This window comes from Salvelinus fontinalis, chromosome 11 (genome assembly GCF_029448725.1).
Source record: "Salvelinus fontinalis isolate EN_2023a chromosome 11, ASM2944872v1, whole genome shotgun sequence".
Classification (NCBI taxonomy): Eukaryota; Metazoa; Chordata; class Actinopteri; order Salmoniformes; family Salmonidae; genus Salvelinus; species Salvelinus fontinalis.
Genome location: NC_074675.1, coordinates 33,075,882 through 33,088,646, shown reverse-complemented (window position 1 = coordinate 33,088,646; position 12,765 = coordinate 33,075,882). Strand labels below are relative to the sequence as shown.

The 12,765-nt window shown below is 43.2% G+C and overlaps 1 protein-coding gene across 1 annotated transcript; it reads left to right on the top strand.

The window, feature by feature from the left end:
• Positions 1-722: 722 nt before the first annotated feature.
• On the top strand, positions 723-10,989 carry vgf (VGF nerve growth factor inducible). Its single transcript, XM_055938468.1, has 2 exons — positions 723-1,019; positions 5,976-10,989. Exon 2 carries the CDS (start codon positions 6,020-6,022, stop codon positions 8,177-8,179), a length of 2,160 nt encoding a protein of 719 aa, XP_055794443.1. The 5' UTR covers positions 723-1,019; positions 5,976-6,019; the 3' UTR covers positions 8,180-10,989.
• The last annotated feature ends 1,776 nt before the right edge of the window (positions 10,990-12,765 follow it).

Below are 12,765 nucleotides of genomic sequence, written 5' to 3'. Positions count from 1 at the left end.
TTCCATCACCATGAAGAAAAACAATGCACGATACAGTAATTGAGTACATTGAGATATTAAGTGGTGTGTTATGATTTGATGATGTGGCTCAGTTGGTAGAGCATGGTGCTTGCAATGCAAGGGTTATGGGTTCAATTCCCACGGGGAACCAGTATGAAAATGTATGCACTCACTACTGTAAATTGCTCAGGATAAGTGCATCTACTAAAATGGAAAATGTTAGACCAGAATAGATCAGATTATCAGATTAACTATTTTGTACAGATCATTATCAGACTTAAGTTACAAATGCTGGTAAAGACTCAAATATATTTAGTTGTTTTTTTTATCACAAAAGTAGTGTACTGGCCCTTTAATAGTTGGCGATTATAGTGTATTCAGTGCAGGCAACCACAACAAAAAAGCTGCACTCCCTCTCATGTCTGGAAACAAATCGCAGCACCTTCCCCAAAACTACTTCCCCCGGCTGAGTTCACCTATCTCCCTCTCCTGTGGTGTGTTTTTGGCTATGCTCCCCCCCCCCCTGGCGGGAGAAATACTATTTAATTCACCCCGTTTCCGTTCATTCATCAGGCTACTGCATTGTGGCAGAGCCAGAACGCTCGTGGTTCATTCGAGCGAAGCGAAAATTCTTATCAATGAAAGCTTGGTTCCGTCACTAGGGGAAAACTCTGACGTCGGGTCACGTAGGCAGGGAGGGGGGGACGTATAAAGAAGCGGTGCTGTGGGTGATAACTCACTGAAACAGAAGCACACCGAATGAGGCAACAGTAAAGAAACCTGCGGTGCTGTCCGTGATAATACTCACTGAAACAGACGCACAGCGAATGAGGCAACAGTAGGGAAACCAAAAGAGAGAAATAACTTTCTACTTTATATACACTTCCAAAAAACACCGAGCTTTATTTGTGTTAAGTAGACATTGGTGTGTTGAGTTAGAGTAACACGTTAAATTAGAGAGATTTGAGGAGTGACAAGGAGGGGAAAGTAGCCTATCTGGTTTCACCACACGACACCAGGTAAGTCTTAACTACTTTAATATATCTTATTTAAAAAGTGATCAAACTGATTGATCCTATGGCATGAACGATTGAAAACTAAAGCTATGGTAATGTCTTTGAGAGTTTGTATGGGCTTCCACCTTGCATTTTGTTAGACAGACTGTAGATTTTTTTATTTTATTTTATTTTACCGTTATTTTACCAGGTAAGTTGACTGAGAACACGTTCTCATTTGCAGCAACGACCTGGGGAATAGTTACAGGGGAGAGGAGGGGGATGAATGAGCCAATTGTAAACAATTGTAAAGATGAAAGAAATAGAAACAAAAGTGTTTTAATAATAAAGGAAAATATATTGAATGTGTTTACTCCAGTTAGGGGAGAGGTGGTAGTGTAAGGGGGGAAACAATTTAGGGGAAAAAAAAAATATATAAATATAAGTGCATTCAGAAAGTGATCAGACCCCTACACTTTTTCCACATTTTGTTACATTACAGCCTTATTCTAAAATTGATTCAAATGTTTTTTTCCCCTCATCAATCGACACACAATACCCCACAATGACAAAGAAAAAGCAGGTTTAGACATTTTAGCAAAAAAAAAAAAAAAACGGAAATCACATTTACATAAGTATTCAGATCCTTTACTCAGTAATTTGTTCAAGCACCTCGAGTGTGACGCTACAAGCTTGGCACACCTGTATTTTGGGAGTTTCTCTTATTCTCCTCTGCAGATCTCCAGGTTGGATGGTGAGTGTCGCTGCACAGCTATTTTCAGGTCTCTCCAGAGATTTTTGATCTGGTTCAAGTCCGGGCTCTGGCTGCGCCACTCAAGGACATTCAGAGACTTGTCCCGAAGCCACTCCTGCATTGGCTGTGTGCTTAGGGTTGTTGTCCTGTTGGGAGGTGAAATGTCGCCCCAGTTTGAGGTCCTGGGCACTCTTGAGCAGGTTTTCATCAAGGATCTCTGTATTTTGCTCCATTCATCTTTGCCTCGATCCTGACTAGTCTCCCAGTCCTTGCCGCTGAAAAACATCCCCAAAGCATGATGCTGCCACCACCATGCTTCGCCGTAGGGATGGTGCTAGGTTTCCTACAGACGTGACGCTTGGTATTCAGGCCAAAGAGTTCAGTCTTGGTTTCATCAGACCAGAGAATCTTGTTTGTCATGGTCTGAGAGTCTTTAGGTGCCTTTTGGCAAGCTCCAAGCGGGCTGGCATGTGCCGTTTACTGAGGAGTGGCTTCCGTCTGGCCACTCTACCATAAAGGCATGATTGGTGGAGTGATGCAGAGGTGGTTGTCCATCTGGAAGGTTCTCCCATCTCCACAGAGCAATTCTGGAGCTCTGTCAGAGTGACCATCGGGTTCTTGGTCACATCCCTGACCAAGGCCCTTCTCCCCCGATTGCTAAGTTTCGCTGGGCGGCCAGCTCTAGGAAAAGTCTTGGGGCTTCCAATCTTCAATTCCTTTGACCTCATGGCTTGGTTTTTGCTCGGACATGCACTGTCAACTGTGGGACCTTATATGGACAGGTGTGCCTTTTCCAAATCATGTCCAATCGATGCAGTCCACCTGTGGTAAATTGAAATCAACTTGTAGAAACATCTCAAAGATGCTTAATGGAAACAGGATGCACCTGAGCTCAATTTCGAGTCTCATAGAAAAGGGTCTGAATACTTACGTAATAAATAAATAAAATATTTAAAATGTATACATTTGCTAAAATGTTTTAAATGTTTTGTCCTTGGTGTATTGTGTGTAGATTGTTGAGCAAAATAAATAATTCTATGATTTTTAGAATAAAGCTAACAAAATCTGGAAAAGGTCTGAATACTTTCCGAAGGCATATATATATATATAATTTTTTATTGAACCTTTTATTTAACTAGACAAGTCAGTTAAGAACAAATTCTTATTTTCAATGACAGCCTCGGAACAGTGGGTTAACTGCCCTGTTCATGGGCAGAACGACAGATTTTTAACTTGTCAGCTCAGGGATTTGATCTAGCAACCTTGCGGTTACTGGTCCAACGCTCTAACCACTAGGCTACCTGCCACCCCAAAACACACATATATATACATTGATAGAAGCCACAATCTATCTGCAATATTAAAGATGATCTACACCCTAAAATAAATAAATAAATATAACACAAGTGTTTTAAAAGATCAACATTAAGGAATGTATTTTCACAAGTTAACATTTTTCAATACTAATCTTTGTAAATTGTAAGAGATTACGATCTCTCAGTATGAATAGCCTACAAGAAAATGGGTGTGGATTATGAGAGGAGAAATAATCGAATGATAGAATGACTGAGGTTGGCTAATGATTGTGGCAATCATATTGACAGGGATTACCGGAGATCATGATAATTGTCATATCATCATCATAGCCACGCCTCTTCCCAGTCTTCCATCACCTTTGCCATCACCATGGCGTCACCAACTGCCAAAAATAAACCCAGGAAGACCAAATAAAGACAAAGGGTGAAAAGGACACTTTAAACAGCTGTATCTGTCTGCGTAAAAAAATTGGTTTTGCATGTCAAACCAATTTTAATGCCACTTTTTAATAGTTGAGACATGTATGTACATGCATTAATTATGTATATAAGTGCTCTGCTTTCTTCTATACTTTCATGCATACTAGAGTTCCTATGGTGATACAGTTCTTGCACTTTTAATCTTGAGGCAACAGAGTCGGGTGGGATTTCTACTGAGCAGACTATGGCTAGATAGGGCTTCTTAAAAGCAGATGAATAATGTGCTTTGGTGGAGAGACTGCACCCTACGTATATTGCCCTCATGGATGGGCATTTGCGGATAGAATTATGAGAACGGGAGAGACAGACATTTGCGGATACAGAAGCTTTTTAATACCTGTACCACACGAGGTACAACGTTTACCAAACATTATACAGCTAAAGAAATAAGTATGAAAAAGTGGGACCAATAAAGCCAACAAAAGAGATGGAATAATTGTAAGGTGATATAGATTGTTGCTATACGGTTTGCCTACGCATGACTTGGGCATGTTAGGAAAGATCACTCTATTGGGAGAGAGTGAGATTTGTGGTGTATGATCCACAAACACACACACACACACACACGGGGGCATCATCCACACACACAAACACACATGGGTGCATCATCCACACACACACACAGACACACACATGGGTGCATCATCCACACACACACACACATGGGTGCATCATCCACACACACACACACCCACACACATGGGTGCATCATCCACACACACACACACATGGGTGCATCATCCACACACACACACCCACCCCCCACCCAGGCCAGGTAGGTTGTCTCACTCTGTAGATTACACTGATCCATCTGTGTTATGATTATCCAGGGGTCAAACCTATATCATGCATCCCAAATGGCTTCTTATTCCTTATTAACTGTTGGCCTACTATTTTGACCAGGACCCATAGGACTCTGGTCAAAAGTAGTGCACTGTGTTGGGTAGGGAATAGGGTGCCAATTGGGATGCAGCCCCAATGCGGTATTATGATCTTTTAATCTCATGTCCATTTTCAATCTCATCTACATTCTGGGATGATATCTGCAAGAATACAGACCCGTGTCAATGGTTGAATCCAATGGGTTTATGTTTGATATTGTTGTGGAGTTAGTTACGATTAGTTATTTTACTGTAGAGATCAATGTGAAATTGGTTGTTGCCATGGCCACAGATATAGATGACCTTACAAATAACACCTACATCTTCTCTGTAGCACGCACATTCGAACGCTTTCTTGCCAGTTGCCACCCGCCCTGTTACCACGCGCCTGGAGAGCTCACATGCGAAGGGAGCCTTACACATGCAGGGAGCACTAACTCGAGACACTGAGACAATTAACCTTTTGTTAGATCAGCTCAGTGGAGGCGCGAGAAAATACTAAATACTGTATAGCATGTGCCTAATCCAACGGTTTAACACAAATCGACGCACAAGAGTTTCATTTATCTTGACACCTTGCAGTAAATAGCCTACAGGTATTCTAGTTTAGCCTGTGGAGCAGAAAAGTTCAATTGAGGAAAAGTCCAAATTGGACAAACTGGATTTAAAGGCATTGTTGTGAAAGCAATTAATATGAGCCATGGAAATGACCGAAAAGCTAGCAAGTCGTTGAGAAACCATTTCAAACTGTTGGCCTAATACTGGTCAGCCATTTTGTGTGGGTCCCGATGCTCAACTGATGTTATTTGTGACCTGCACAGAGGTGCAGGATCTACATTGATTAAGGTGAATGAATATAGTATTTTATCTATGTATGTTATATTTATGGGGGAAACTGATAGTGTGTACTGAGAAAAGCATATCTGTTGTAAAAACAACCTACTCTAGTGTTTCATCATGATTCAAGGTTGAGAATTGTTTTCACATGCAGATGAGTGATGACATCATCTACTCCATTTGTGCTTATTTTTTGGTTCCTATCCCTCATTCCTTTACAGGCTGACTCACGTCCATTAATTCATTTCACTTTAATAATGCTATGAGCTAATGGTTTTCTTGGCAGTGATACCACATACTTTAACTGAACTGTATATGCGGCTCCCGAGTGGCGCAGTGGTCTAAGGCACTGCGTCTCAGTGCTTGAGGCGTCACTACAGACACCCTTGTTCGAATCCAGGCTGTATCACAACCGGCCGTGATTGGGAGTACCATAGGGCAGCGCACAATTGGCCCAGCATCGTCCGGGTTTGGCCGGTGTAGGCCGTCATTGTAAATAAGAATAATAATAATAATAATAATAATAAAAATAATATATATATGCTCATTAAACAATTTGTACCATCCTGTAAAACTTTTCATTATAGGTATAATAAAAAGAAAATGCTTTCTATTGTATTGGAGGGTTCCATAGAATAAAAATTCTATGTGGGTTCACCCATTTTTCTTATTTTATCTAACAAATCTATATTTTTTGTCTCTCTTTCACCAGGAGCATCACCTTCCCTCGCCCCCTCTTGTCCTTTCTGTGTGGTCATGATGTTGTCCCGCTTCGCCACAAGTGCCCTTATCCTACTGGTTGTCCTGTTGAGACTCACCCTAACCCTCCCACTCACCGCCTCCGTGGCGACCGAGACACACAGCCCCAGCGACAGCCGTGCTCCTTCCCCTCTTGGACTTAGCCCAGCCGAGGGAGAGAATGAAGGGAGGAAGGGCGGACTTCCACAGAGAGAGAGAGCAGAAGAGGAGGATGAGCTTTTTGGAGACATGGACCCCAAAACGTTAGCAGCCGTTCTGCTGGAGGCGATGAATAAGCCACACGGGGAAATGAGGAACGGTGTGGAGGATGGGAGCAAGGAAAAGGAGAGAGGAAAGGAGGAGAATGAGAGAGAGAGGCAGGAGGAGGAGAAGGGAGAGGAGGTGAGAGCAGCATTGGATGAGGAGGGAGCAGACCGAGACAGGGACGGTCGCGAGGAGCTTGAGCTGGTGATGGCAGCCGCTGCGGCGCAGGGCAAGGAGGAGCGAGAGAGGGATGAGGAGGAGGAGGATGAGAGGAAGAGAGCACAGGAGGAGGAGGAAAGACTAACAGAGAAAGTGACTAGCCACACCACCAGCCAGACGATTCCTGGAAAGGAGAAACGACCTCCGGCAGAAGGAGAAAGAGGTGAGGAGGTGGGAGTGAAGGAAGTGGGGGCCAGAGAGGATGCGCAACAGGGACCTCCCACCTCACAGGAGACTCAGCAAGAGGAGGAAGAGGAGCAACTAAGTCCAGATGAAGTGCAGAACCTCCAGAGCATGTTGGAGGAACTACAGAACTACAACACAGCTAACAAGAGAGAGAGGGAGGCCCAGGAGCAGAGAGGGAGAGAGAGCAGGGGCTACAGCCAAGATGACACAGACCAAGCCCTGATCCACAACCAGATAAAACCCAAAGCTAAAGGATACCCCCGAGCCATGTCGAAGAAGCTCAAATGGCAAGAGGAGATGCAGAAAGCCCTGAACATGCCCACTTATAGAGGAGGCAACTTCATGGACGACTTTGACAATCTGGCTCGCCCGGCGGCTGAGGATGATGAGGAAATGCTGAGCCCTGAGGAGGAAGAGAGGAGGGCGAAGGAGGAGCAGGAGGAGGTCAGGAGGCAGGCGATGGAGGCGCAGAGGGCCAAAGCCGAGGAGGAGAAGTTGGCGGACATAGCCTCGGACATGCTCCTGCAGTACATGGTCAAACAGGACAAAGGAAAGTACCAGAACAAGAAGACCCTGCTGTCCAACGCAGCGGAGGACAAGCGCTCTGACGAGGAGGTTGTCAGCGAGGACGATGATATTGATCCTCAGACCATTGATAAGCTCATCGAGATCTCCAGTAAGCTCCACCTCCCCGCGGACGACGTCGTTGACATCATCAGCGACGTTGAGAAGAAGAAGAAGAAAGACGCTCCTGAGACATTGCCCTGGCAACGACCCCAGCAAAGACCCCTGGTTTACCCAGCAGCCAAAGCTGTCGATGCCCAGCCTTCACACCCCCGATACCCCACCCTGAAGCAGCCTCTCCCGGCCATCAATCCCCTCAAGGCGTGGTTCAAGGACAAATCCTCCATCAAACCCTCAAAGCAAGACCTCTGGATCAAACCTCAACAGAAGTCCTTTCGGACTTCCTCCAACTATCCTACCTATCCCTTCTACCAACAGAAGTCCTATCGAGGCTACTACCCAATGTACTTCCCCCCTCCCAAGCCCAAGCCCCGCTTCTATGCCAAGCCTTCCTTCATGCTCAACGACCTCCTGTCGAATTCTCTGGACTACGACTTTGATTTCCCCCCCAAGAGGAGGTACCGTCCCTGGGTACAGCCCCGCCCGAGGAAGCCCCCCGCGGCACTCCGACGGAACCTCTACTACCCAAATTACTCCAACTACCCCAACTACCTCCTCCCCCCACAACCCAGGACATACAACCCCCTACCCGTCCCAGTCCCCATGCCTAAACCTCGCTCGTTCCCACCCAGGGGTCAGGTTCAGCCTCGCCATCGGCATGGTTACTATTACCAAGCGCCCTCAGCACCTTTGTTGACCCGGGACCAAGATTACTATGGGATGCAGGGGATAGGGATGGAGCCGCAGCAGCAAGATAGCAATGAAGACCTGGAGAACTACATTCAACAGGTCTTTATGAAACCCAGGCCTAGGATGTTTCAGTGAAAAGAGAGGAAAGAGAGAGAGGGGGCGGGAAGAAGGGAGGGAGGGAGGGAGGGGAAAAAGGGGGGAAGAGAGAACAATGGATTTTTTCTTCTTTCTTTTCAGCACTTACTTTTGATTTCAGGTTTTGTCTTGGTTTTGTCTCTTTAATGTACTGTTAGATTTTTGTCAAAGAGCAACACAAATTACATGTAGCTTTTTTTTGTATAGAGTAAAAATGAACTTGCAGATAGGAAAGTGAGGGAGTCAGGACGACCCACATCCAGTCATTCCTCTTGCTCTTTTCTTTGGAAGATGAAACTGAAGCTGTTGTCCAAAATGACTGAAAGAGGGGCACTAAACCAATCACATAAAGAACTATAGAACACACAGAACTATAGAACACTGACTCTATAGACTCATCTCATCATCCTGGAATTCTGGAAAATATGAGGGAGCGTCGGCATCGTTCCGAAGACCAACATTGAGGGGAAATTGCAAATGGCACCCTATTCCCTATGTTGCGCAATACTTTTGACCAGGGTCCATGGGGCTCTGGTCAAAAGTAGTGCACTACATATATGGGATAGGGTACCATTTGGGACTCAGCCTGACCTATCATGTTGCCTGTAATCCAAAACTCCTACAAGAGACTTACAGGTGTTAACAAATACACAGATGTCAATGTTTGGAACCAAAATGCACAGTCTAGTGTGTTTATATTCCAAAAGACTAGCCATCGTTATTGGAGAAGAGGCCCCAGTGGATATAAAGCCTTACCAATGTGTATCTGTTATGTTTTATTGTTATCAGTGGTTACATTGTTACCATGTCAGTTATATGTCATTGATTGTTTACAGAAAATGAAGCTTGCAAAAAATATAGAATTGGACCTTTTCAAGAACTCATAGATACAAACAGTTATTATCAAGGACAGAGAAAGTCATTGTCATTGTATTGATACCCTTGATGATGCGGTGCCATACTGTGCGCAAATGCAGTCACTATTTATTAATCAAATATATTGTTTGTTTTTTATTATTTGTTACTTGTCTGTTTTTATCACTTCTGTTTTGTTCTTTTCTGTCGTTATCACAGTGAGTTTGTTTTTAAAAAACGGTTACATTTATGTCAATTGCCCACACTTTTTGATTATTTTATGAATATATTATTTCATTTATTTGATGTACTTGTAATGTACTTGTTTTTTTCTACAAAGCAGTGCTAAGATTCACACATTCATACATTCCAAATATTTGTAAGACAAAGTGATTTTAAAGGACAGAAACTGAAAATACTGAAATACAGTTTTATATTGCCTTATTATGATTTCCCCCTCATCTTGCTAAGACTGTTGACTTTGTAAAGGGGGTAGAATTGAGTTAAGCCCTCGTAGAGAAATGGGGTTGTGATCACAATTCCATTAAATCTCAAATTCGATTCACAAATTGAAAAATGTTTAAGCAATTTTTCAATGAAACTTGACTTGATTTGAAATGGAATCGTCCCTCACATACTCCCCGATGAATGAGTGAAACGAAATGAGAATAGGGAAAAGAAACTGAAAAGGGGCAAGGATTTTCACTCTGTGCTACTGTAGAGAAACCAATATGTCTCTGTGTTTATGCCTTTAGATGCTGGAAAGGACTGTGATTCAATATCTCACCACAAAAAAAGGATTGTGTTATTGGAAATCAATATCTAATCACCTACAAATCCTTACTCGCTCAATATTTCCTTGTAAACGAAACCCCAACAAAAATAGTTTTTTTTTGTCACCCTCATGTCTTTAAATAACCGTGTGGCAATCTCGTAGCCGAGACAGGGCTTGTGTCCCAAATTGTAACCTATTCCCTTTAATAGTGCACTACTTTTGAACAGAGCCCTATGTGCACCATATAGGGAAAAGGGTGCCATTTGGTATGCACCCATTGGCTTGGCTAGCATCAAAGCTCAATCAAACACAGCAGAGACAATCTCAAAGTGAAACCATTTTCAATGTGACTGACGCCACAGACACCAGTGAAAAATCCATTATTTTAGAGAAGCGATGAGGGGAGAAACACTGGGAAAACATTGGGTGTGGTGTTTGATTTGATGTGTGTGTTCTGCTTAACTGCGATTTAGACTTAGACCATAGGGCTCTGGTCAAAAGGACCTCACTATATCGGGAATCGGTGGCATTCGGGACGTACCTTTAGGACTGTTTCAGTTCACTCAACTGAACTCATTGCATTTTGGCATTTGAGTGGGTCCACTAGAAACACTGATCGAAGGGGTCAGAATTGGCCTTTCAAACCTCCTACTCAATACTGAAGTGTAAGATATCTGCTGTAGGAGAGAGAGACAGAGCGATTATATGGAAGGTCGTGAAAGTTGGGAGGGTATACCTAAACATTACTTCCACTTTGAAACAGATTTGTTTCTTTTTTGTTTCTTTTATAAAAAAAGAGAGGGAGGGAAAGAGAACATTTACAGGGATGAAAAAGAAAGACAAGATAGCAGACAGTGTCTGCTGCACGTTTCTGTGTGCCTGCATCTAAAATGTGTTGCTTCTTTTTTGATGAACTTGACGAGCATTAAATAAAAGTATAAAAAAATCTCAAAGCATAACTAAAAGATGACTTTATAGACGTAACGAAGTACCAGAAAAAAAAACCCTGTTGAAGCCTTGTATGAGGATGTTCTGATCTATGTGCTCTATTTCTAGATGTACCTTGTACCTATGTCGTAATAAACATGCGTATTGCTGATTGTAAATAACCGCATGTATCCATGATGACTAGTTTTGCTACACAGAGAGAAATAAATAAAATCAACTATTTTTTAAAACATCTTTTGTGGATTTCTATTGGCTCTTGGCTTTGACTCCTTTTCTCACCTATCACACGCAGCAACAATGGGGCAAACCATCATGAAAACAGCACACTTTGTTTGATAGGGATTTCTTGCTCATTCCCTTCTGATTCCGGGAATCTTCCAACAAGGATTTCTGAAACATTTTCGGAAAAGTTTTTGGGAAAGTTACCAGAATTTTGCAACCGTAGACAAAACTGATACTGCTACTTGCTACAATGTATTCCTTTATAATACAGTGATTAGCGCACAACCTGCATGAGACTTACAGACAATCGATGCCAACACACCACCTATTGTCCCCTACAATGAAATCAGATGGGAACTATGGATCTGTCTCCGTCCATTCGGACGTACTTTAGTCACAAGTGATATTTCAGACACCACTTGGGTGAATGATGCATCTTGCAATAAAGATCCAGCATTTACAAAATTACACTGATTGGCCCAAGGGGGGGCGCTATAGTAATCAACTGAAATCCAAACTTTGAACAAGCATATGTCCTGTCCCGTTTGTCTCCAGTCATGACGTTTTCAACCTACAGTGGGGTCGGGAATTATTGACACCATTGACAAAGATTAGTCAAAATTACTGTATAAAATAAATAATTCAAATACTGAGCTACACGGAGTATACCAAACATTAGGAACACCTTCCTAATATTGAGTTGCACTACCACCTTTTTTTGCCCTCAGAAGAGCCTCAATTCCTTCGGGGCATGGACTCTACAAGGTGTCCAAAGCGTTCCACAGGGATGCTGGATGTCCTTTGGCTGGTGGACCATTTTTGATACACACGGGAAACTGTTGAGCCTAAACAAATCCAGCAGCATTGCAGTTCTTAATCCAAACCGGTGCGCCTGGCACTTACTACCATACCCTGTTCAAAAAGTACTTACATTTTTTTGTCTTGCCCATTCACCCTCTGAATGGCCCACGAACACAATCCATGTCTCAATTGTCTCAAGGCTTAAAAATCCTTATTTAACCTGTCTCCTCTCCTTCATCTACGCTGACTGAAGTGGATTTAAAAAGTGACATCAATAAGGTCAGTCTGTCACCTGGTCAGTCTGTCACGGAAAGAGCAGGTGTTCTTAATGCTCCCAAAAATTGGGAAATTATATTATTTTACACGAATACAATTGCTCAGAGAAATAGATTTCGTTTAACAAGTCTCAAAAAGGTTATTATTGACACCCCTGTTTTCAAAACCTCACCTCGCCTTATTCTAAATTGTTTCATATGAGTTGGAGAACACATTGGGAGGGATCATAGACCATTCCTCCATACAGAATCCTTCCAGGTCCTTGATATCCTTTGTTTGCGCTTATGGACTCCCCTCTTCAATTCAAACCACGTCGCCTTGTTAATTCTGTACTGACTGAAGAGATGAGGGAAGGAGAGGAGGATGAGGAAGGGAAGAGGTGGAGTGGAGCAGAAGAGAGAAGTGAGGGATGAGGGGATGTGAGGGAGTGGGAAAGAAGAGGGGGGTGAGAGAGGAAGCATAAGAGGGATACAGGGCAGAAGAATGGTTGTGTTGGTTTGATAATACATGCACCTAGGGGGAGAGGAGGGATAAGAGGGGAGAAAGGGGGAGAAAGCAGACGAGGGAAGGAAGGGGTAAGAGGGGAGAAGAAAGGTTGGAGTGTGTGTATGTGTGTGTGTGTTCAGGGAGCTGTTTGAGGTTTAATGGGTGATCAGAGGAGAGGTTGATTTCTGCTCACTCTAGGGATGGATATACGCACACAATCACA

Coding starts and splice junctions, on each gene's coding strand:
- vgf (XM_055938468.1), top strand. CDS start 6,020: ATGATGTTGTCCCGCTTCGCCACAAGTGCCCTTATCCTACTGGTTGTC.